Here is a 26,157-nt window from a genome sequence, read left to right as displayed (position 1 = left end):
CCAACCTCTGCACCTTACTACCCATGTGACCTTAGACTTTCACTTCTCTGGGCAGTTTCCTCTCAGTAAAGTGTAAGCTCCCATATGGTAGGGACTGTTTCATCCTTGCTTTGTCTTCCTGGCCCCTAATATAGCAGCATCTTCAACACAACAGGTACTTAGTCAGTTGTGGAATTAAATTGAACCTATGCAATGAGAGGATTGGATGACATGTTCCCTCCTGGTTTGGATTATTCAAATGGTTTACAGATGTTAATAGGTTCATAGATTCAGCCTGAGACACCTCATCTACTTTTTCCAAATTTCCTGACAGCTCCTTAAGCTAAAATGTGATATGAGGTATTTTGAAACTGCCCCTCCTCCAGCCACGATTTCTGTGATTCAGAGAAGGTAGAGAATATGAAGTGAGACTAAGAATTAAGAGCTTCCTGTGCCTGGTCCTCTGAATCACCTATATTTGTTGTTTCTTCTTCTTTGTCTGCCCTTGGCCTTTCTGAGCTCCCACTGGAGTGGGTGGAATCTCATTTGTGTTATGAGCCCAACTGTGATGAAGAATGTAATTAAGGTTTGATGTCAGGAAAAACTTCTTAAATATATAGAAAAGGGATTCTTCATGACGTGTGTGTGTGTGCGTGTGTGTGTGTGTGTGTGTCACAAATCCCTTAGGCAGTCTACTGAAGGCTATAGAAAGCTTCTCAGAATAATGTTTTTAAATACATAAGATTATTATTAAAAATAAAATATTAGGATTGCATTATATTGAAATACAGTTACCAAAGATTCCAGGTTTGAAATACCTACTTTGAAGTGATCTACAAGAATAGTCAACTGTGGCAGGCAGTTGAGGATGGCTCTCCATCACCATAGGTCTTTAAGCAGAGACTTGTTAGGCATTGTTAGTAAGGATTCTTCATCTCAGATGGGTTAGACTAAATAGCCACTGTGCTCCCTTGTAACTATTCAATTCTGTGCTTCTGCAAGGCAGCTCCAGAATAGCCCTGGTTATAAATTTACAGGTCTTGTATTCAACTTCTGGCACTCTGGCTTGCTTCTCTCTACAGCCATTAGACTGTGAACCCCTTGAAAAGAGAGACTGCCTTTTGCCTTTTATTGTATCCGAGCACTTAGCACAGTTCCTGGAACATAGTAGGTGCTTAATAGATACTTAATGACTGACCTCTCTGGGCCTTAGGTTCCTCATGTTTGGTAATGTCCCTTAAAACTCTAAAGCTTACTAGCCTTGAGTTCAGCAAATCTTCTTACCTCTGAGGCATAGCTGAGACCAGAAACAGTCCTTATTAACTCCCAGTGACTGAGTATCAAGAGGAAGAAAATAACTCTAATTTCCAGATGCTCGGGAAGTCAGAAGTTACACCAGGCAGGGTAGACCATGCTGCTTCTTGGGTAGCTAATTAGGAGAAGTGGAGCAAGCTGAGTGGCCAGGTTTAAGGTCAACCTTTCATTGCCTGAATCACTTTACTTTTTTCAGGTGTTTTGCATGGTCAGGACCCAAGAGGCTTTTCTCACTGGGGCTTTGGGGATTGACAGAGAAATCAGCTAGGGGAAAGTTTTCAAAAAAGATCTATTGACATATAATTGTATTGTGTGATCATTTCTACTCAGCTCTGGAAGGAAATTAATCACCAAGCATGTATTAAGCACCTAGGAGGAGTCTGGTTTGTTGCTTTGTTTTTGTTTTAACTTCGCCAAGAATTCAATCTCACCAGCAATGTGTTCCTGGCTAAATGGAGATGTTGACGTATTTGTTTATATAACTGTTCTCTCCCAACTATACTTGGCTCTGTAAAAGCAAAGAGAGTTTTCAGCTCTGAAAAAACCCAGGGGTTCCATGACCTTGAGGAGAGTGAGAAAAAGTAACGTCTTGCTAGGTCCCCCTTGTACACATGGGAACTGAATTGCTTTGGATGAAGTCTTATGTGGATGTGGTTTATCCCAAATCTCATAATAAAAGAGGTCCTACTACATTTATACAATAACAACATTATAATGAAAAGCAACTTTGAAAGACTTGAGATCTCTGACCCATGCAATATCAAACCGTGATTCCAGAGGACCAACAACAAAGCACGTTACATACTTCCTTCCAGAGAGGTGATGGACTCAAGATGCAGAATAAGGTATACATTTTTTGACATAGCCAATATGACTATGTTTGACCATGTAAATTCACTACAAGGAATTCATTTTTCTTTTTAATTGTTCAGTTGGAGGCGAGAGACAATAGATGGGAGAGTAAATAAAATCCTGTTAATTGAAGTATTTTATACATACAAACACACATATATGTATATGTATGTCCCCATATACATATGTGTGTGAATGTATAATCCTCCAGAAGTTCCTTAAGGGCAAGAAATATTTTTTGTTTCTCATGTTTTTTTTTCTGTCTTTACTGCCTAGCGTAATGTATTATACATAGGAGGTCCTTAAGGAATACTTGCTGAATTGAATTTTCTGTGCCTCATTTCTGCTGGTCATAAAATAAGGGATTGAACTAGTTGGTCCCTGAGGTGACTTCCAAATGCTCTGGTTCTATGACAATGGCATTTAATCTCAAAGACTGGATTTCTTCTTTTGTACCATTTCACAGGATCCTCTCCTGGCAAACCATCTGTGCTTTGTGACTACCAGAGGACAGTAGTTCCATCAAAAGGAGCAGGAGAAGAGAATTAAAAGCCATAGACCAGGGTACAGTTAGTAAGTCTCCCAAGTGCTACAGCTCTGGCTGATTCTTCTTCATTTCTTATTCTCTTGAATCTTCCTGACCAACCCCTATCTCAATGATGACATTGCTTTTGGATCTGAAATCAGTACTCCATCTGACCCTGTATTGTTAACGATCATTGGTTGGCTTGGTTTTTATTTATTGCCTGATGAATTTGCCCTTGCACTTACCCTGCTGGCCATTCTATATACAATCAGTGAGATTGCCTTTGACCACAATTCTGATTTAAAGCTTGGACTATTGAGTAATGAGTCTCAAAGAACTCTTGTCCCCGGACCCTTGACCCTGAAATCATGGTACAGACCTGCAATGTGACAGAATTCATTTTTCTAGGACTCTTTCCCAAACAAGAAGTTCAGAGAGTTTGCTTTGTGGTGTTTCTGCTTATGTATGTGGCTATAGTGCTGGGGAATTCCCTCATAGTGTTAACCATCAAAGCCAGCAAAGGCCTTAGCTCCCCTATGTATTTATTCCTCAGTAATCTCTCCTTTGTGGAGATCTGTTATTCCTCCACCACATCCCCCAAACTCATTGTGGATTTGCTTGCTGAAAGGAAAACGATCTCCCTAGAGGGCTGTATCACACAGCTATTCTTCATTCATTTCTTTGGTGGTATTGAGATCTTCCTACTCACAGTGATGGCCTATGACAGGTGTGTGGCCATATGTAAACCTCTACACTATATGACAATCATGAACCAGCGGATGTGTGGCTTCTTGCTGGGGGTGGCCTGGATGGGTGGCTTCCTCCACTCAATTGCCCAAATTCTCCTCATGTTCCATTTACCCTTCTGTGGTCCCAATGTGATTGACCACTATTTTTGTGACTTGCTCCCTCTGCTAGAACTTGCCTGCACTGACACTTACTTAATAGGCCAGCTCATTGTGATTAATGGTGGAAGCCTTTCACTGATCAGTTTTGGGGTTCTCCTTACCTCTTATGTTGTCATCCTGGTACACCTGAGGGGGTACAGCAAGGAGGGACGTCAAAAGGCCCTCTCCACCTGTGCCTCACACATTACTGTGGTTGTCTTATTCTTTGGGCCCTGCATCTTCATCTATATAAGGCCCACCACCACATTTTCTGTTGACAAAATGGTGGCCGTATTCTATACAATCATCACTCCTCTTCTGAATCCAGTGATCTACTCCTTGAGAAATGCTGAAGTGAAGAATGCCATGAGGAAGCTGTGGGTCAGGGCACTGAAACAAGATGAGAAATGAAGGAGGTGAAATAGGACCTGTAGAATTACCTTCTCCTGAATCAGAATGGGAGGAAGTGGAAAAGGTAGCGTGAATTCAGAGCACTAGATAGCAGTTCCTAACAATAACCTTCTAGAAATGCTTTAAATAAAGTATCTGCCTTCCTGTTCTTTATTGTTTCCATCACAATTTCATCCTCTGTATGTCATGACTAGTTGGGGTTTGTTGTGTTGTTGTTGCTGTTTGTTTTATATTTTGGTCTGCACCGCTGCATTCTTCAATGGAGAGCATGATTGATATGGACACCTCCTCCAATAGGGCAGTTGAAAGTTTGATTGACTTTCTCAGAGTCAAAAGTCAGGATATATCCAAGATGACACTTGAAATTACATATTCCTGACTCTGAGGCTGCTTCTCTACCATGTCAAGTGCCTCTAAACTTACATGAAGTTGTGTGTGTACTTAACACTACTTGTACTAGTATCAATTTTCTTGAATATTCTGGTTCCAGTAAAGTCTACTGAGTAGGGTGATCATTTAGGTCAGGGCTGTCCAAAACACAGGCCGTGTGCCCCCATGAGGCCTGCCTGTGTCCACCACAAACACAAAAATTGACACAAATGCTTTAGTTAAAGCATTTATATCAATTTCCAAGCCCATAGTAAACACAGGTGGGCCTCATAAAATCACTCTGTGGGCCCACGGGCTGCACTTTGGACAACTCTGATCTAGTTTATTGAATGTATGGAGTTAGGCAAATCACTTAACCTCCCTAGATCCCACTCCCTTCATCTGTAAAATGGCACACACACACACACACACACACACACACACACACATTTTATTGTGAAGATCAAATGGAATTATATATAAAAGCTTTGAAAAGTGCAATAAAAGTTGCAGGAAGACTATGAACTGATTCAAAGAGAAATAAGAACTTGGAAAATGGTATACCCAATGATTATAGTTGTGTAAATGGAAGAACATCAGCCAAAATAGCTTCAAACTGAACCCTTTGTGACTATAAGGATCAAACGTAGCCCTGAAGAAGAGCCTGGAGAAGGCACCTTCCTCCCTGCTTTAAAGAATCGAGGGATAAAGGGGATGATATACTGCATGTGCTGGGAGACTTGCTTGATGTCTTGCTTAGTTCTGCTCATCTGATGTTTTTTCTTTCTTTTTCATTCTTTGTTATGAGAAATGGCTCTCCAGGTGGGGAAGCTGAGAAAAAATGAGAAATGAAGGGAATGCAAAGAGAAAAGATACCAATAAAAGATTTTATACCATGGAATGTAATTGTTTTTCTTGTGTTAGAGGTATGATAGAAAAGGCTACATCCTGTATACACTCAAAGGATCTGTTATATCTCTAACCAATGGGAGAAACTCAACTCATTAGATGATGCTGTGTGGGATGGATTTTACGAATCCAAAAATTAACAACAGAGGCATCTCAAGGTGAAAGTAGAAAGGAAAATTTATTACGATCCTGCAGGAAAGGGCCACCCGGACATCGAGAGGACTTGGGGGTCCTCTCAGTGTCAGAGCGCACTGGACACAGAAAATTGGGGTGTTTATATAGGTCCCTAATCGCAATTCCCCCTCCCAACCTCCTTCCTCTCAGCTTGCAGACGTAAGCTTTGAGGGTACAATCTAGACGCGATAAATCTACCCAGGGGCAAACAGTATAGTTATTTTTACAAGCAGGCCACAGTCATAAACTTCCCACCATTCTTGCTTCATTCTACTATCAATCTCAAGGTAGTAAATCTGTCTTAAATGACAATGACGATTAAACAAACAGTTCGGTTATCGGTGACAGGCAGGAATTAGTTGTTAGTTACCTAATCCTGCACATCTATATTGCACCTGGCTTTTCGGCTTTCCATCCATTCTTCCCCAAACAGAGGTTCTCTTATCTTGGGGTCAATGTACAGGGGGTGAGTGTCCTGTGTCCTATCCTTATCCTCAGAGAATTTTATAGTTGCTGACTTATTCACCTCAACCCTTCTTTCTTCCAGGCCTCTCGCCATTAGGTAAATACACAGGACCTGTTCTTAACCTCGGGGGCCTACGGTCACTAGCTAAGCTTGTGGAGGGGAAAATATCTAAGTAGAGAAATGGGACTCACTATCCTACTTATTTCTATTTATTTAATTTGTTCCCTTTTATGAGAGGTCTTCACTCGTCCCACACAATGCCACTCATTGTATTATCCCCACTCTTCTTGTAAATGAGCTTCAAAGGCTCCAACAAGTAAAAGTCTATTTGTAGGTCAGAGAAAACAAAGAGTACTCCTATAAAGGGTCAAGGAAAAAGTGGAAACCTGGAAAATAGCAAGCCTTCTCCTGGAGCCTGGTAAAGCCTTTGTATTTTATAGTCATGCCTCCAATCTCAAGCCTCTCCTTTGTTCTATGGATCTTATTGATCTCTGTACCTCATAAGAGTTTAGTCAGCAATCAGAAACACAAATATGACTCTCTCATCCTCATCACTGCATGATGAATTAGATTAAGAAGAATTCATAGAATGATATCCTCTAATCTTCAGTTTTCAAATACTTAACTAAAGTATGTAGCTAGTACGGTAGATGGAGTATTGGACCTGAGTTCAAATCCTGTCTTAAACACAAGCTATATGAACCTGGGCAAGCCACTGCTCTCAGACTCAGTTTCCTTATCTGTAAAATTAGGAATGAAAATAGCACCTACCTCGCAGGTTTGTTTTGAGGATCAAATGAAATGATACAGATAAAGTACTCTGCAAATCTTAAATCACTATGTAAGTGCTAGCTGTCACATTGTCTGCTCTCCACTCTTTTCTAGCATTTTCCATGAGCCTAGAAGTTTGAGAAAATATACCACTTTTCCTTCATTTTTGTGCAACCCACATGAACATCTGAACCTGTTATGCCCTGCCCCCCCTCCACTTTCTCCATCTTGCCCCAGCTCACCCCACTGTTTTTACTCCCATCTCCACGGATCCCACTGTTTGTGTTCCCTTCTCCATGGAAATACCTGCCTCAGCTTGTCCCACTGTTTATGTTCCCATCTCCATGGAAATCAAATTGTATTCTTTCCCTTTAAGTACTCTTTCTCTTCCCTTGCTCAGGGCTGTTCAATTTGAGTAATTACTCAGAACAGTCGCGCATTTGAATAAATCCACATCTAAATTTATATCCTGGTCATACTTGCTTTTTTCGGCACAACAAACCCAAATGGACAGGGTTATTCAAAGTCTTGAGGTTGCTTACAGGTACAATAAGAAGCAGGGAAATTCAAGCAGGCCTCTTGTGTCATCATGCCTTACAAAGAGGAAAAAATTAAAATGTCTTTTTTATACTTCATAATTTTTATCATGATGTCCAAATCTTTAATTTTACTGATAATGAAACTGAAGTTCAGGGTGGTTAGGTGACTTGCCTAACATCACACAAGTAATGTATAAGTGGCAGAACAAGGATCTGAACCCAGATATTGTGACTCCAAATCCATTATGACCACTATATCCACCATTCAATCCACACTGGATCATGCATATCATTGATATCCTGGATCCACTGAAATCAGAATGAGAAAAAAAAATCAAATTTGGGGGAATTCAAGGGTTAATAGAAAGACAAGGGTTAATATAAAGACTAGGGTGTGGTAGGTTTGAGGAGGCAAGGCACATTGTTAATGATGACTTGTAATAAAGTAATGTCATAGGGAGCCTCAGATAGATGACAAGTATAGGTAATGGGCTGATATTGTATTGAAAGTGATGACAAATCAGTAGCCTGAGGATTGTATTCAGATGCACCCATGCAAAGTCAGAATCTTACTCCAATTCCTCATCTCAGGCAGGAGGAAATCATTAGTTCTTTCTTATCAAACATGCCAGTGGAGAATAGATCCTACCAAGCTAGAAAAGTTTAGCATATGGGCTCAGTAATGGATATATTCCATCTAAGGACAAGCCTCACTAATTGTAGAAATATGTATTTCCAGAAGGTTGGGAAATGCATACCATGGGATGGAGAACAGGCCATGAAGACCATCTACTAAAGAATAGGACTGGAGTGTGATTGGTGGGAGGGAGGTCCCTACACTGATGAAATCCCAAATTTTTGATTCACTTCAGTATCTGTCCTGTGAATTTCCCATTCTGCATTGTTAAAAAAATTGCTCCTCTGTGTATACTTAAAGATAGGAGCCAAAGCAACATAGAGAAAACATGTAGCAGAGAGAATTCATTAATCTGTTGGGAGGTTGCCATTTTTATAAGACTCTAATCACTGAATCATGTATTGGGAAAAACTATAGGGGGGTGACTTGGGAAATTTTAAAAAACACACTTAGTTTAAACTAAAGGTATTGTATTATCTTTATTCAGTTCTCTGAATCTTAGAAAGGGACTTTCTTTTCTAGTCATAGATTCCTCATTTATAACATGGGGCAAGTCAGAGAGTATTGGATTTAGAATCAAAGGTTCTGGATTGAAGTCGCCAGGTCTCTGCTTCCTGCCTGTGTGATCTATCACTTAAACCCCTTGGGTCTCAGTTTCCTCATCTGAAAAATGAAGGAATTCAGCTGGATGGCATCTAAGTTCCCATCCGAGCCTAAATCTTTGATCACGAGAATTTAGTATTCTGGATGAACTTGTCAAGTCAGTAATAATTGTTAAGACTCCCATTCACATTAAACATTATAGTTTCAAAAGTTTTCTTGTAGTACCTCTGTCAGGTAGGTAGTAGAATTATAGAAGAGGGATTTTTGATCTGTTTGTCCATGGACAAAGGCAATGTACATGAAATGCAAAACATGGAAGTCGCAGAGATGTGGATTTAGGCTTGATATAAAGAAAAAGCTGCCTAATAAATACAGCTGTTCAAAAATGAAATAGATTACCTAAGGAGATGGTGGGATTGCTTTCTACAGCAGTACCATCTCAGGGAGGTAACAAGGTGGTAGCAGTGGTCACAACTTTAAATAGTAACCTCAGTCTCTGTTTAATGATTGTGTAAGCTATCAATGTGTAAAGTATTATTAGTTAGGGGTAATTTATAAAAAATTTTAAAATGCCTAAAGACTTCTTCACATATTTTTTGTTATACCAGAAGCAAGTGAGACACGCCACAGAGTATAAGTTTTGAATGGAGAAGTTTATTAGCCAGCGGTCATTCGGGGAAATTCCCAAATCAAATGACCACGTTTGAAGCGAGAGGGTAGTTTATATAGATAATACAGGATTCGGTGCTTAATTATCTCTTGAAGTTTACATATGTTATTTTGCAGACTCAGCAAGCCTGTGTTATTTCACTTTTTATGACCATGATACATTAGAGGAACCTCCTGAATAGATTGTAAATACAACATATCAGATAGTTGACAAAGTGTCAATTGGAATTACAACCCAGGATCTCTGTCTCCAACTTTTGCCATAACTCTTGAAGCTAGGAAGGCTCAAGATATGGTAAAAGTCATATAATTCAAGATAATGTCTAGAGCCAAGGCTTCCATCCTTAATGGCCATGGACAGACCAAGAGATGTTTTAGCTCAGTCTGTTGACATAAGATAGAGGCATCTCTGAGCCCACTCTGCCAGAGGAAGGTCGTTAGGCATTAGACCTTTTACCTGGCAATTAGCTCACATTCCTTAAAAGAGTCTTAGGGGCCCAGGCCCCTTGCCAAACGGCAGGAACTCAGTCTGTTTTTTATATGCAGACTGGAGTTTGCAATTAGGGGCTGGGGGCAGGGTTTTTAGCAATAGCTGGCTACTCAGGTATCACATTTGGCATTTCTAAAGCACATGATCCTTTTGTTTTTCTTATTTTAATTGATCTTTTGTTTTTCCCTTGCCTTTATTTCTGACTACTTTATTTCTCTTTACTCAAAAGAGCTGTCTCTTACAGCAAAGATTTTTTTTAAAAAAAAATAAAGAGAAATCTTCAATGTATTGTTCACTCTCCTTACGTTATGGTCGTTGTGGTGCTTATTCTTTTCCTGGTTCTTCTTGCTTTACCTTGTATCAGTTCATATAAGCCTTCCCATACTTCTCTGTATTCTTCATAGTCTTTCAGCACAATAACATTCTATTACATTCATGTGATGACAACTTGTATATACATTCCCTAATTGTTGGACATCAAATTTACTTCCAATTATTTGCTGACACAAAAAGTGCTGGGATGACTATTGTGGTGTATATAAGATATTTCTAAATTTAATCTCCTCTGGTGTATGCCTCGAAGTGGGGTGGTACAGCATTCAGTTCTAAGAGCAAAACAATTTAATATGTCTGACAATCAGAAAGTATTTTAACTTAGGAGGTTGTCAAAGCATTAATTATTTCATTGGAAGTTATTACATCACAAGGAATCTCTTTTCTAGGCTGAAATATTCCAAACAACATTCTGCTGAAAATAGGGCCCACATTTGGGCTCACTGTAGACTCACAATGTTTGAGTTGCATGGGATGCTTGAGATCATCTCCAGTTTACTAGGCTGAGATCCAAGGACAAGAAACAATCTGCCATTCTGAAATCCTTATGTAAAAATATAGGATACTTAAGGTCGGAAGACTGGTTCTCAAAATAGCCTCTCTCTTCTTTTTCTTTAAACATATCTTTAGTTGACTGACCAAAGCATATTTCAGACTGCAGCACAGTGGCTCTGGGAGAGCTCACCAAATCTCCCAAGTATTATCATTGACCCATTCAGCTGAAATGTGACTCTAGACACATTGGTACTGGGGCAGATTTGCGGCAGATACATTAAGTGGAAAAAACTACAAGGTGAAAATATGAGTAAGACCTGGTGAGATGAACACCTGGAAATCTCATTTTGGCTTTCAAATGCAGCCATTTTTACTTGGAATTGGCTGAGAGGGGAAATTTAGACTACTGAGATGCCATTTTAGGTGTCACCTTTCCGAACAGAATGATGTTTTAAAGAGTGGACCATTGTTTTTAAAAATAACACCTTTAAATGTATGTTCTTGCTCTTGTAAGCATTTCAAGGTTTATATGTTAAAACAAATATATTTTATAAAATGGAAGTTGTTTTTTAATTTATTGACTTCATTGGGGGGAAGTGTTGAACCCCATTTTATTATATATTATAAATATATTATATGATAACATATTATTAGTATTATAATATAATATGTACTATTATATATTAAATATTATATATAATTAGGTTTAATATCTGCGGGAGAATGGAGCTTTGTTACCAGTGTCTCACAACAAACAGACTTGTAGAGAAGGGTCACATTTAGTTTCATGTATATTTAATGGCATAATTTCAGAAATTAAAAGACAGCCCAATGTTAAAAATATAGACATCTAATAAGGAATTCATTGTATAAACTATCATTGAACAAAGGTTAAAGTGTTAAGAACATCTGGTCATGAAAGATTCCATGGCCCGAGTGTATTCCAGGATGTGATTATGTCGGTCATTGATATGTCCAAGGCTCCAAAGTTCCTTTGATGTACTGACTTCTGCTTTTGGTCATTGACTCACTGGCCCTGGTGTGACAGCCCCTTCATCTTAAGGAAGGAAAAATAAGTTCCAGAAATGAAACTCTTGTGTAACAAAAATGAGTACTCAAGCAAAACAAATCAATATTTTGATTCTTATTTAGGGGAAAGGATTTTATGGGTAGTGATAAATATGAAGAAACAATGAACATAAAAAATTTTCAAGATGCACAAAAGAAAGCACAAATTAATACAGAAAATACAAAAATAAAGCAGTGCTGCTACCAACTTGTTAAACTGTATATGTGTATATTTAATTTCTATTATGAAATTTTTAAATATATACATTAAAGAATAATTCTACATAATGGAAGTCCACATTTTCTTATGCAATTATCTTTCTTTTTCTTATAATATTGAAATATATGTTTGCTGATAATTGTAAATAATTATAAAGAGAATTTTTTAAAAAAATATATTGATGAAAGAAGTCTAGTCATCAGGAAAAGAATAAAAAAGTACATCTTTGGGGGAAAAGGTGGGGACTTGTAGAGTTTCTGTGTTTCCTCTACATGTAAGACTACCCTAGAGTAGAAGGTAGTTGCCCTCTTCCTACAACATTGCATGAAATTCAAACATCAATCAGTGAAATTCTGCTCTCACTGCAACACTACAAAGGGAGGGAGGTATCCTGATTCCTAACCACTTTAGGTTAGTGACAACTTCAGGGCCTGCATTTATTTTTATGACTGCTATTTACTTCTCTCTAAATATGTATGCACAAAGTGAATTTTGGTCTTTCCGTCTTAGCTTCCTGGATGATGAATGGCACAGAGTAGACTTGTCATAAATGTTTGTTTGTTGAATGATTGAGAGGTCAAGCCTAGATTTAGACCTGGAAATGACCATCTTGCCCAACGTCACTATCTTATAGGTGATAAGATCAAAACTCAGAGAGGTTACATGGATGACGCTGGGTCACTCAAGCAGTCCTGGTTTTGGTCAGGACTCAAAAGAAGAGACTTTGACTCTAAACCCAACTCTCTGTTACCATATCTAGGTTCACACATGATGCTTATAAAGATGCAGACAAATTCCTTGCATAAGTTTGTTTCTGCTTCTTCTGTAGCAACTCCAGAATCAAATTCAAAATAATCACTACCACCAAAGTCACAATTCATTTTTATATACACATCTTCATTCCCCTCCCAAGCTTACTTTCTTCCTCCACAACATCTTCACAGCAATCTTCACTTCTGCATTTCTCAAGGTATAAATAATGGGGTTCAACATTGGAGTAATCATTGTGTAGAACACAGCCACATGTTTGTCTTCACTGAAGGTGGAAGAGGGCCGCAAGTACAGAAAGATTGCAGGACCAAAGAATAAAATGACAACAGTGATGTGGGAGGCACAGGTGGAGAGGGCCTTGCGTCTCCCCTCTGCTGACTGGTTTCTCAAGTGAACCAAGATGACAACATAAGAAGAAATTAAAAAGACAAATAAAATCACACCGATTAAACCACCACTGGCAAACACAATAATTCCTGCGACAAAAGTATCAGTACAGGCAAGCTTGAACAACGGATGGAGGTCACAGAAGTAATGGTCAATCACATGGGGACCACAGAAGGGCAATTGCACAGTGACTAGAAGCTGAACCACAGAGTGGAACACGCCCCCTAGCCAGGAGCTAAACACCAGCACATGACACACAGGACGGCTCATGAGGGTCATGTAGTGCAGAGGTTTACAGATGGCCACATACCGGTCATAGGCCATCACTGTGAGCAGGAGGATCTCAGCAACTCCAAAGAAATGGAAGAAAAAGATCTGAGTCATGCAGCCATCAAAAGAGATGGTTTTATTTTCAACCAACAGGCCAGAAATGAACTTAGGAACAGTAGTAGAGGAGTAACAGATCTCTACTAAGGACAGGTGGCTAAGAAAGAAGTACATGGGGGAGCTCAGGCTCTTGCTAGTGTTGACAGTTAAGATGATGAGGCCATTGCCCAACATTGTGGCCATGTACACAGGAAGAAACACCACAAAAGAAACTATCTGTGCTTCTCGATCCTGGAAGAGTCCTGTGAATATAAACTGGGTCACATTGTTTGTAACAGCCATGGAATCCAATCATGTCATATCAACTCTAAAGAAGTTCAATAGCCCTGAAATAAAACAGAAGCTATTAAGATGGTTTCCTGCAACAAGGACAACAAATGGATGGATGGATGGATGAATGGATGGATGGATGGATGGATCAATGGATAAATTGATACATAAATGCATGGATGCATGAAGGCATAGATTGATGGATGATGAATGGATGGATGGGTGGATGCAGGGATGGATGGACGAAAAGGTATTTACTAAGTGCTTCCTACGTGAAAACATCTGTGGTAAGTTCTAGGATTAGAACAGAATAGCAATACAGTCCCTGCTCTCAAGGAACTCACTTTCTAATATGGTAAGATAACATATAGCAAGTTTTTTAAGGTATTTGAAAGTCAGGTACTTCAAAGTACTAAATGAGAAGGGTGAATAAAATTTATAATATTTCATCTGACTATAAAAATTAAAAAGTTATACTAACATGAAAAAGTTGAATTTGAATCAGGAAATAATAAAAAAGAAACAAAAGCAATTTATATATTTAAAGAAACCATGGTGAGGACCAAAAAAATAAAGAGACCAGTGAGAATGAAAAGTATATGGATAAAAAATAATAGTCACTATTAAAAATGACTTTGTTTAGAAATTGGTTTGCAAAATATATTGCACACACTATCTTGTTTGATCTTCAAAACAACCTTATGAGTTACTACAAGTAACTCATTATGAATTACTAAAGTATTAATTTGTCTATTTTATATCTCAATGAAGCAATAAACATTTATTAAGTACCTTGGTTGTGTCAGGAACATTAGACCTATGAAATCAAAGGATGAAATCTATGAGTAAGGTGAAATTTAGAGAAGTCACACACCTGGTGACTTCTGAAGGCTGACCTTGAACTCAAGCAGCTTCTGACATCAAAGCCAGTGTTCTTTCCATCATATCACACTGAATAAATATATGGACACTCAATGATATGGCAACAAAAATGGAAAAGTTACCTGGACTGCAAAAAGATTGAAAGAGAAAACCCTCCTCAGTGGGACTCTTCAATAACCTGTTAAAGATAATGTGCCAAACAGAAAGATAAAGGAGATATTAGAAACATGAACAGAATATTAGAAAGACTGGTTATTTTTCAGTCATGTCTGACTGTTCATTAGCCCATTTGGGGTTTTCTCAGCAGACACTGGAATAGTTTTTCATTTCCTTCTCCAGCTCATTGTACACATGAGGAAACTGAAGCAAACAGGATAAAGTGACTCCTCCAGGGTCACAAAGCTAGCAAGTATCTGAGACCAGATTTGAATTCAGATCTTTTTAACTCCAGTCCTGGTGCTCTAACCACTGCATCAGTAGAAGAATAACTGACTGGATCATAGGATCATAAATGCAGCGCTGGAAGGGACCACGGAGATCACCCAATCCAACTATTTCATATTATTGTTAGGAAACTAAGACCCAAGGAGACAACGGTAGGTGACTTACCTAATGTCACAATGTCAAATTCAGCTTCTCTCACTCTGGAGAGAGATCTTCCCTAAGTGCAATGCTAAGTGTCAGGGAACTTAGTTTCAATTCAAAAAACACAGGGAACATTTACAAAATTGATCACAGGGGGGCGGAGCCAAGATGGCCTCATGAAAGCAGCATGTTACCGGAACTCTCTCACAAGTTCTGTCAGATTCCTATAAAAAAAAAAGTGAATTTGAGTAGATTTGAGAGAGTTAGAAACTGTGAGCAGTCTGAGTGGGGCAAATTTCCAAGCCAGGAGAGTCTGAAAGGCTGAAGGAATGAATCTGTAGGCTTGAAGAGCACTCGGTGTACGGAGCTGCTCCAGACACCACCAAAGCTGAAGCGGCCAAGAAAATCCATGTGGGAAACAGGCTGGGAGAAAACTGGGGGCCGAAAACTGGCGGAGATCCCCAGGCCTCCCAACACAGGATGGCTGTCTGTGGAAGTGACGAGAGGCAGCACAACGCCACCAGCCATGAGACACAAACTCCCAAGGCTTGCAGCCCAAAGGTATGAAACCTGGATTCTTGATTTTCAGGGAGACATAATGGCCAGGTAAATAGCTCTAATCCCTCCCCTCCCCACCCAGAGAATTTCTCAGAAAAAAAAATACTGGAAGAGAGGAGACAGAAGTGGGGCTTCAGTGGTCGAGTAGTGGGAGATCCTGAGTCCCAGAGGGGCAGAGCCATCAGGGTTCAACACCGGGATCCCAGACGTACTCTTGCTCCCCCAGGGGAAGTGCCAGACACCAGCTCAAACAACAAAGAGCTGAGACCATTGCTGAAGAGCAACAGTGCTGGAGAACAACCCTAGGGGAACAGACTTCAGGCAGGCAGACCCCTCCCCCACACCTCAGGAAACTGAAGGCTATAATTCACAAAGCCAATAACTAGACTCACAATCCCCAGAATAAGAAACCTGGGACAGAGAGCCCTGAGACCCAAATGCAGAAATTTATTGTAAAGCCAGGAAAAGGCTAACCAACATGAAGAAGAACACGAAAAAAACCGGGAACCATTGATTCTTTTTATGGAGACAGACATGATCAAAACACCAATTTGGAAGAGGATAGCAATGACACTATACCCACATCTGATACCTCAAAAGGGAATGTGAACTGATCTCAAGCCCAAAAAGCATTACTGGAAGAGCTAAAAGAGGATTTTAAAAACCAAATTAGGGAGGTAAAAGAAAAATGGAAAAAATGGAAAAAAATCCACTGACGAAATCAAGTCCCTAAAGAATAAAATTGGTGAAATGGCTACAGATATTCAGAATCTAAATAGAAAAAATGACACCCTGAGAGGTAAAATCAACCAATTGGAAAAGGAGACTCAAAAGCAAAATGAAGACAATAACTCATTAAAAATTAGAGTTGAGGAAGTGGAAGCTAATGACTCTATCAGAAATCAAGAAGTAGTAAAACAAAATGTAAAGAATGAAAAAATAGGAAAAAATGTGAAATATCTGATTGGAAAAACAACTGACCTGGAAAATAGATCCAGGAGAGACAATTTAAGAGTTATTGGTCTACCAGAAAACCTCAATGAAAAAAAGAGCCTTGACAGTATCTTCGAAGAAATTATCAAAGATAACTGCCCAGAGGTCCTAGAACCAGAGGGCAAAATAGTTGTTGAAAGAATCCACCAATAACTCCTTGAAAGAGATCCCAAACTGAAAACACCAAGAAATATTATAGCCAAATTTCGGAATTACAAAGTCAAGGAGAAAATACTGCAAGCAGCCAAAAAGAAACAATTCAAATATCGTGGAACCACAGTCAGGATCACACGGGATCTCTCAGCTTCTACATTAAAAGACAGGAGAAATTGGAATATGATATTCCGAAGGGCAAAGGAGCTGGGACTACAACCAAGGATCAACTACCCAGCAAAACTAAGCATAATTTTTCAGGCAAGGAGATAGCCATTCAATGAAATAAGGGAATTCCAGACCTTCCTGATGAAAAGGCCAGAACTCAATGGAAAATTTGATCTCCAAATACAAAACTCAAGAGTGACATAAAAAGGGAAGCAGGGGAAAACCCCAACAAACCTTATTAATCAATAAGGGCAAATTATTTGCATCTTTATATAGGATTATATCATCTTATGTATGTTTATATATATGTCAATCTTGAGAATAGTATAGCTATTATGACAATTTAAAGGGATACACATAGATTGTGAATGTCTGTATAAAATAACTGATATAAGGATAAAAAACATAATTAAAAGATGTAAAGGGAGGGCTATGAGAGACGAGGTAAGGAGGTAGTAAATTACACCAAATGAAGAGGCACAAAAACACATTTTAGTAGAGGGAAAGAAGGGAGGGAGAAGAGCAGTATTTGATCTTTACTCTCATCTGATCTGGTTCAAGAAGAGAATAACATACCCTGATAAATATAGAAATCTAACTCGTCCTACAGGAAGTAGGAGCAGAAAGGGGAAAAAAGGGAGGGGGTGGTCAGAAGGGAGGGGAGAAGTAGCAAGTGGGAAATGGTAAGATAAGGAAGGGGAATAAAGAGGGAGGGTAAACTGAGGAAGGTGGCGGTCAAAAGCAAAACTTTGTTGAGGAGGGGAAGGGGAAAGGGACAAATAAAAGCATAAACAGGGAGAAATAGGATGGAGAAAAACACACAGATAGAAATCATAACTGTGAATGTGAATGGGATGAACTCTCCCATAAAACAGAAGCAGATAGCAGAATGGATTAAAAACCATAATCCTACAATATGCTGTTTACAAGAAACACATTTGAAACAGGGAGATACACACAGGGTAAAGGTAAAAGGCTGGAGTAAAATATATCGCACCTCAGCTAAAGTAAAAAAGCAGATGTAGCAATCCTAATCTCAGACAAAGCAAAAGTAAAGATAGATTTAATTAAAAGAGATAAGGAAGGACACTACATCCTGCTAAAAGGCACCATAAACAATGAAGCAATATCATTGTTTAACATATGTGCACCAAGTGTTATGGCATACAAATTCTTAGAGGAGAGGTTAAGGGAGTTACAGGAAAAAATAGACAGCAAAACTATAATATTGGGAGGACTCAGCCTTCCCCTTTCTGAACTTGATAAATCTAGCCTCAAAATAAATAAGAAAGAAGTTAAGGAGGTGAACAGAATTTTAGAAAAGGCAGATAGGATAGGCCTCTGGAGAAAACTAAACAGGGATAAAAAGGAATATACTTTCTTCTTAGCAGTATATGGCACATACTCAAAAACTGACCATGTACTAGGGCATAAAAACCTCACAATCCAGTGCAGAAAGACAGAAGTAGTCAAAGCATCCTTTTCAGATCATGATGCAATAAAAATTATTGGTAACAAAGAACCATGGAAAAATAAGCTAAAAATTAATCAGAAACTAAATAATCTAATTCTAAAGAATGAGTGGGCCAAAGAACAAATCAGAGAAAAAATTAATAACTTCATTTTCATTATGTTAAATTGAAATTTTTTTGAACAAAAAAGCCAATGCAACAAAGATTAGGAGGGAAGCAGAAAATTGGGAGAAATTCTTTACAACTAGTGTCTCTGATAAAGGCCTCATTTCTAAAATATACAGGGAACTGAGCCAAATATATAGGAATACAAGTCATTCCCCAATTGAGAAATGGTCAAAGGATATGAACAGGAAGTTTTCAGAGGAAGAAATTAAAGATATCTTTAGGCATATGAAAAATTCTCAAAATCACTACTGATCAGAGAAATGCAAATCAAAACAACTCTTAGATACCACATCTCTCCGTTCAGATTGGCTAAAATAACAAAACAGGAAAATGATAAATGCTGGAGAGGATGTGGGAAAATTGGAACATTATTACATTGCTGGTGGAGTTGTGAACTGATCCAGCCATTTTGGAGAGCAATTTGGAACTATGCCCAAAGGGCTATAAAAATGTTCATACCTTTTGACCCAGCAATACCACTTCTAGGGTTGTATCCCAAAGAGATCACACAAGTGGGAAAAGGACCCATATGTACAAAAATATTTATAGTGGCTCTTTTTGTGGTAGCTAAGAATTGGAAATCAAAGGGATGCCCATCAACTGAGGAATGGCTGAACAAGCTGTGGTATATGAAGGTAATAGAATACTATTGTGCTATAAGGAATGGGGATGATATGGACTTCATAACAACCTGGAAAAGCCTACACCACATAATGCTGAGTGAGCAGAGCAAAGCCAGGAGAACATTATACACAACCACAGATATACAGATTCTGTGAGGACTAACCCTGACAGACTTTGCTTTTCTCAGCAACACAAGGTACAAAGACAACACCAAAGGACTCACGATGGAGAATGTTAACTACATCCAGAGAAAGAACTATGAAGTATGAATGCAGATTGAAGCACACTTCATGCTCGCCTTTTTCCCCCCTTTTTTTCCTCTCTTTTGTTTTTGCTTTTGGGTGGATTTTTTTGTTCTGTTTCTTCTTTCTCATGATTCATTCCATTGGTCATGATTCTTCTCCACAACTTGACTAGTGTGTAAATTAATTCTATGTGAAGTTATATGTGGAAGTTATATGGGATTCCATGCTGTCTTGGGGAGGGAGGTGGGGAGGGAGGGAAGAAAATCTGGAACTCAAAATTATGTTGAACCAAGTGTTGTAAACTAAAAATAAAAAAAATTAATATTAAAAAAATATCAAAAATTAAAAAAACAAAATTGATCACACTTTAGTCCAAATAAAGAATTTACCAAAAAAGACAGAAAAGCAAAACTTGAAATGCAACTGTTACTAACCATAATTTAAATTTTAAAAAATAACCAAAAAGTGAATTGTGATCAAAAGGCAGAAGCCCCGATGGAGACTGTTGAGAAAGCTTTGATTTATTTCTAATTACTTTTGTAATACTGAGCTATATTTGAAATCCTCATATAAATTCAACTTGACCATAAAGACTGTGTGTGTGTCTCCCTCTCTCTGTCTCTCTTTCTCTTTCTGTCTTTCTCTCTCTATCTCTCTCTTCACTTTTTCTGATTTGTGGATCAGAACCACATACACTTACAAGTCAATCCTATTGGGTATTTGAAAACAAAAACTCTTCAAACCTAGAGAAGGAAAGTACTTGACCTGAAGATCTAACACCATTAAAGGAGGTAGGGGTGTGCTAGCAAATGTCTAACTGGCTCTCAGAAATCTCTAACGGACTATCTAGCTTAGTATCTACTTTTGACATTTTCTCAATCACTTTCTTAAGTCTAAACATTCAACAAAACAATAAATCAAGTTTTGTAACATTTTGCAGTCTCTACCAACTTCTGAGGTAGAACTGCTCACACTGAAATTTAACAATAGGTTCTTCACAGAGTGAGACCTGGTCATAGCACCCACCTGCAGGAGAGTAAGAACCTTTATCTCCACTTAACAAGTGATCCAAGGATAGGCATGGGCCACTCTTGAACTAGAAGCAAAACTGATCATCTATTATAACAAAAAAAATCCTTCCAATTCTCTAATGATCAGAAAAATGCTAATGAAAATAACCTTGAAATTCTCCCTTTACACGCATCAAAATGCCAAAGGGGATAAAAATGATCAAAGTAAATGCTAGTTTGGCTGTGATTAAAAAACAAATCAGCCACATTGTTCCACTTTTGGCTGACCTCTGGATTGGTTCACACTTTTTGGAAAGCAACAGGACATTGTGCCACAATAGAAGCTACAAATCCAGGTTAGCTACCCAGAAAATGTTTTCAAAAAAGGAAGTAGAAACAAGCAAGACAATGAATATGTCTTGAACACAGATGAGTCCCAATTAGTAGAAGTAATGGATCCCATAATGTGATCTCATTATTCAAATTTGCACTATGTCATAAATACATGTAAAATATAGAGAACGGTTCCAACCTATATATCAAAAACAGTAGTATAACTTCTGTATTGAGTTTAAATGGCAGCAAAAAATAGAAATTGTTGTTCTCATAATAATTTTACAACCTCTTTACCTTTCCTTGTTCATTGTCAATAGCATTTTTTCTTTCCTCTCAACACTAAAATTGAAGGGAGGGAGAATTGGGTTGGAGTTTAACAAAAAAAATGGACTCAAAAAGTATTTGACATATTGAATGACAAAAAAGACTGAATGGAATTTAGAAAGAATTAAGAGTTGTCAGTGGTAGTCAGACTTTTTTAAGGAGTGAGAGACGAGATGGACAGCCAAGAAGATCCTCTGGTGCACTCAAGATTTTTTTAAAGAACTAGAGGAAGATCTTTAGTGCTTCCAGTAGATCCTCCATGGGAAGGGGAGGAGGAAGAGGGAGTGAATTGGGGGATGACAAGAATCACAGGAGATGAGAAAATGAAGGAGACATGAGAGATTCCTTCCTTGTTATGAATCTATTTCTTGTAAATAAATGGTTTTATACCTGACATTCAACAAAAAAGATATTTTACTTTGATACATGCATACACACATTCCCTGCTTACTTGTATTTTGTGTTGATCAATTCTAAAAATGTTGTGATTTAAACTGATACATATATTAATATGTGTTTGTATACATACATGTGTGTGTATATATGTGTGAATAATATATATAGTGCACAGCCTATATACATATATAAACAAAATAAATATATTAGATAATTATAGCCTTTGCAAAGATAAAGCTATAGGGCCATTGGAATAGTAGTAGGTGATTCAATGTAATTAAACTCAAAAAACATTTATTAGGCATCTATTATATGGAGGGACATCATGCCAGGGGTTAAGATTGGAAATTTTATTTTAAAACAGTCCATATTTCCAAGGAGTTTACATTTCATTAGAGGCAATGATACTAGTTTCAGGTGATAGTGCTCTGAGGATTAGAAGACTAAGATCCTCACAATTTCCCTTAACTGGTGGCACAAAGGAGATGGAAAACGAGAAGAGGAAAATGAGGTGACCTGACAGCCCTCTCCTTCTTACTTTATTTTCCCTCCCTTCTCAATCTTCTGTGCGTATAGTTTCTCCCACCACTTCCCCTTTCTTAAAGGATACAAACAGACACTTCTCAACTTTCACAATACATCTTCCCACCAAAGAAAGACCTGGGAATTTAAAATGAGTCAGTGTCTGAGAAGGCTATCTCTAGGGTCATCTTTCCTGGCCTTTAAACTTCAGGTCTCTGAAGAGAGATCACAGGTAGCCACGAAAGAATAAAACCAAGAGACCTTTCAAAGCATATCTAAGATGAACATTTCACATTTCTAACAAAGACCGGGCATGAAAAAGGGCTGTGTGAGAAGTGGTTTTTCCATATTCACCCACTGAGACAGAAGTGAATCAACACTGGCCAACTTAAGAAAATATAACCAACAAAAAGTCCTTATTCTCAGGAATCCTAGCCAGTTGATTCTGAAAGTCCTTTGGACCCAAGGAACATTCAATCCCTAAGAGTCAGCAAGTCTTCTTCAGGCATAATGTTATCTTGAGACAGTGTGGAATTCAAGATAACTTTCCAAAGATGAGGAGAACCAAAGGATGGACTCAGGACTCTACATGATCAGAAAGGATCAAGGGCTTATAGGCAGGCTGTGAAATGCAAACAGTGGAGCACTGGGCTGTGCCTTCCCTCTACTATCATCCCCTGAAAAAGTTGAGAAAAATCTAACCTTTTTAAACATATATGCGATATTATATATTAGACATACATAATATATATTCTGTATGTTATCATTTATCATATGTATTTTTAAATATATTATATATTAGGCTAGACATATATAATAATATATTATGCATAATATATGATGTAATACATTATATTTTAGACACATGTAAGTATTTATTAGCCCACAATAGGCTAAATATGTTAGCCATTATGGAAAGTCAAGGAAGAATCATAGAATAATAGAATTTCAGAGTTGGAATTGATATGAGAACGTACATTGTTAGAACTTAGAAAGAACTGAGAATACACAATGTCAGAGTTGTGATTGTCCTTAAAATGCTGGAAATAGAAAGAGATTTAAGAGTCAGTCAGCCAGTCAACATACATTTACTGAAACTTAATATGCCAAATGTTGCCTTAAGTTCTGGAGATACAAAGAAAGGCCAAAAGAAAACGTACTTACTGGCAAAGAGCTCACGTTCTAACAACGGAAATGATATGAAACAACTATGTATAAATAACCTATATATAAGAGATATCAGAGAAAACCAATAAAGGAAAAGTACTAAAGAGGGGATTAGGAAGGCTTCTTATAAGAGGTGGGATTTATCTGGTATTGAAAGAAAGTCAAGAAATGGAAATGAGGAAGAAGAGAAAACCAAGGAAGGGGGACAGCTTGTGAAAATGTCCATAGTTGGGAAATAGTGTGTCTTGTTTAAGGAATAGTGAGGAGGCCCATATCATTGTAGCAGTGAAGATATGGAAGGGAATGAGATATAGGAAGGAGTGAGGTTACTGAGGACTTTAAAAGACAAGCAGGAGATACTATATTTGATCCTGGAGATACAAGGAACCCTGAGTCAGAGGTGGAGGAGTGACATGATCAGACCTTCACTTTAAGAGGACCAGTTTCATAGCTGAGCAAAAGATGGACTGGGGCAGGGAGGCCCACCAAAAGTTTACTCAATAGTGTAACTATGATGTAATGAGGGACTGCACCATGGAAGTGACTGTGTCAGAGAAGAAAGTGAAGAATATATACAGGAATGTTATAAAGATAGAAGAAATAGGACTTAACAAATGATTGGATATGGGTGGTAAGAGATAATGAGAAGTTAAGGATGGCACCTAGACTATAAGCCTGAGTAACTGAGAGGATGGGGATGCCATCAAGAGAAATGGGAAATTGAACAAGAGAGGAGGGTTTTAAGAGGGAAAATTAGGGGTTCCTCTATGGACATGTTGACTTTAAAGTATCTATTGGATACCCAGGGTGAGATATCCAAGAGGAGGTTGAAGATGCAAAATGGGTGTCATGAGAGATACCAGGGTTGGATACATAAGTATAGGAATCATATGCATAGAGATTAACTTAATGAATTGAAGATGATGAGATCCATAAATGAAGTAGTACAGAGAAGATGAGAGAAGGATGATGGACAAAGCTTTGGGAAAGGCCCATGGTTAATGCTCATGACCTGCATGAAGATCCCACAGTGCAGAATGAGGAATGGACCTTAAAACCTTGACCACAGAATTCAGTGGTGCAGGGGACATATAATATAAAACATTCATTATAATAACTATAAAAACTTGAAGATGACCTAGTCCAATATTTCATTTGACCAAAGAAAATAAATGAGACCCAGAAAGAAGAAACTTGCTCTAGGCCCCCTACCTATTTAGCATCAACAACCATACTAGAACCTGTCTCTCCATTCAATGCTCTTTCCACTACACAGTCTTACCTTCCCCATGGCATCAACTTTGTTATTCTCATTGTTCCATCACAGTTTATAACTTGCCTTCACCCACACCAAATCTCAAGGTAATCCATGATCTCTAAAAACAAGCAAACTGTGTCCTGCTGGCAGGTAAGTCATTCAGAGACCAGTTCAAGATTACATAGCCAATCCTTTTGTCCCTTCCCCTGGAAAGAGAAAAGAATTATGAAAGGCAACAAAGCCACAGTTACTCACATAGTATGACAACAGAGATTCACCTGCATGATTTCAATGCTGAGGTGCTCCTAACCTTATAAAATGCAGTAACCCAGGAGCTAAGATCAGGAAATCAAATTCTCTGGGGTCTTCTTTGGCTCCCTTAGGAGAGAACTGTGCCAAAGAAATAATGACTTGGAGAAAGGTGGAATGCCTGCTTAAATTATTTATTCAGCGGTCTGAGTCTTCACACCTTTCTAGAGGAACACTTGTAGGTGTCTCTGTGGCAGGTAGAGTTGACTGACCAGTACTAGATCCTTTCTACTCCTTCCTCTCAAGTGATTTAATTAGCTATACCCTGTTACACTTACCCTGCTTTTCTAGTTTTTCAGTCATTTCAGTAATGTCTAACTCTTTGTGACCCCATTTGGGGTTTTTCATTAGTTTTCCATTTCCTTCTCCAGCTCATTTTTACAGATGAGGAACTGAGGCAAAGGTAAGTAACTTGTCCAGGATCACACAAATAGTAAGTGTCTGAGACCTGATTTGACCTAAGAAAGATAAGTCTTTCTGACTTCAGACAGGCACTCTTTCCACTGGATGCCTTAGCTTGCTTAACCTGGAGGAAATATAATAGCATTCAAGGCACATGTGGCCCCTTCCTATATTATTTTATGGAATTCGTATTGGACAAAAAGTTGTTAATATTATCACAATGGTTCAGAGCCCTCACTTAGGATAATCCCTAATGATATTTTGTTCTCAACCCTGATTTTAAGTTTTGTTTATTCATTGATCGTTCCTGATTTATATTTATTTGAGACAAAATCAAGATTCAGGAAATACTAAGATAAAGGAAGCAAGTAAAATATATTATAATACCAGTTATAGGATAGGAAAAGGATGGAGGAATAGTGGGTAAAGACAGACCTTATAGAATTTCCTGTAACTTCTTGGAGCCAAAATCTCAGAGTAAGAAATAAGTCATTCCCACCCTCCTTTACTGACCTCTAAAAACACAGAAAATATCACCACAGGAAAATTCCTGCAACAGCTGAGTCAGCAGAAAGACAGGGTGCAACAGTATTGAAACTTGGGAAACTTGTAGGGTTAACAGGAAAGGTCCCTCTCACTCTGGTGGAAAGGGACTAGTACGGGACAGGAACCATCCCAGCAAACCAGTGGCAAGCCCCACATCACCAAACCAGGGGAAGATCTTGAGCCCCAGTGTGGTGGATTAGGCAAGCACCAACACCAGTATCCCCCCATCCCCTGAGTGCCTTGACACAGACAGTAGAATCAGTAGACTCCAGACTGAAATCCACCACATGCACCAGCAGGTGTCCCCCACCAGCCAAACCTCCCAGTCCTTCAGTACCATTCCAGGAGGCACAAATCCAGGCAGACAGGCATCAGGCACTAGCTTCAAAGCAGCCCTGATGAACAGGCATCCTCCAAGGGCCAGAACTTCCACCCCCACCCTGAGAGCCTCAGCATTGCTGTCCTCAGCTAAGCACCAGGGAAGCTGACAGACCCCTTGACCACCTGGTGCC

At 38.6% G+C, this 26,157-nt stretch overlaps 2 protein-coding genes across 2 annotated transcripts; one reads left to right on the top strand and one right to left on the bottom strand.

Annotated features, from left to right (window-relative positions):
- Window positions 1-3,039: 3,039 nt before the first annotated feature.
- LOC118853459 (olfactory receptor 4X2-like) lies at window positions 3,040-3,969 on the top strand. The gene has a single exon (XM_036763566.1). The coding sequence runs from the start codon at window positions 3,040-3,042 to the stop codon at window positions 3,967-3,969; it is 930 nt and encodes a 309-aa protein (XP_036619461.1).
- Window positions 3,970-12,609: 8,640 nt separating this feature from the next.
- Window positions 12,610-13,539, bottom strand: LOC118853458 (olfactory receptor 4B1-like). The gene has a single exon (XM_036763565.1). The coding sequence runs from the start codon at window positions 13,537-13,539 to the stop codon at window positions 12,610-12,612; it is 930 nt and encodes a 309-aa protein (XP_036619460.1).
- Between the last annotated feature and the right edge of the window lie 12,618 nt (window positions 13,540-26,157).

The sequence above is a fragment of the Trichosurus vulpecula genome, chromosome 6 (genome assembly GCF_011100635.1).
Source record: "Trichosurus vulpecula isolate mTriVul1 chromosome 6, mTriVul1.pri, whole genome shotgun sequence".
NCBI classification, from domain to species: Eukaryota; Metazoa; Chordata; class Mammalia; order Diprotodontia; family Phalangeridae; genus Trichosurus; species Trichosurus vulpecula.
Note: the sequence above shows the minus strand (reverse complement) of the source record. Positions and strands in the feature narration are given on the sequence as shown.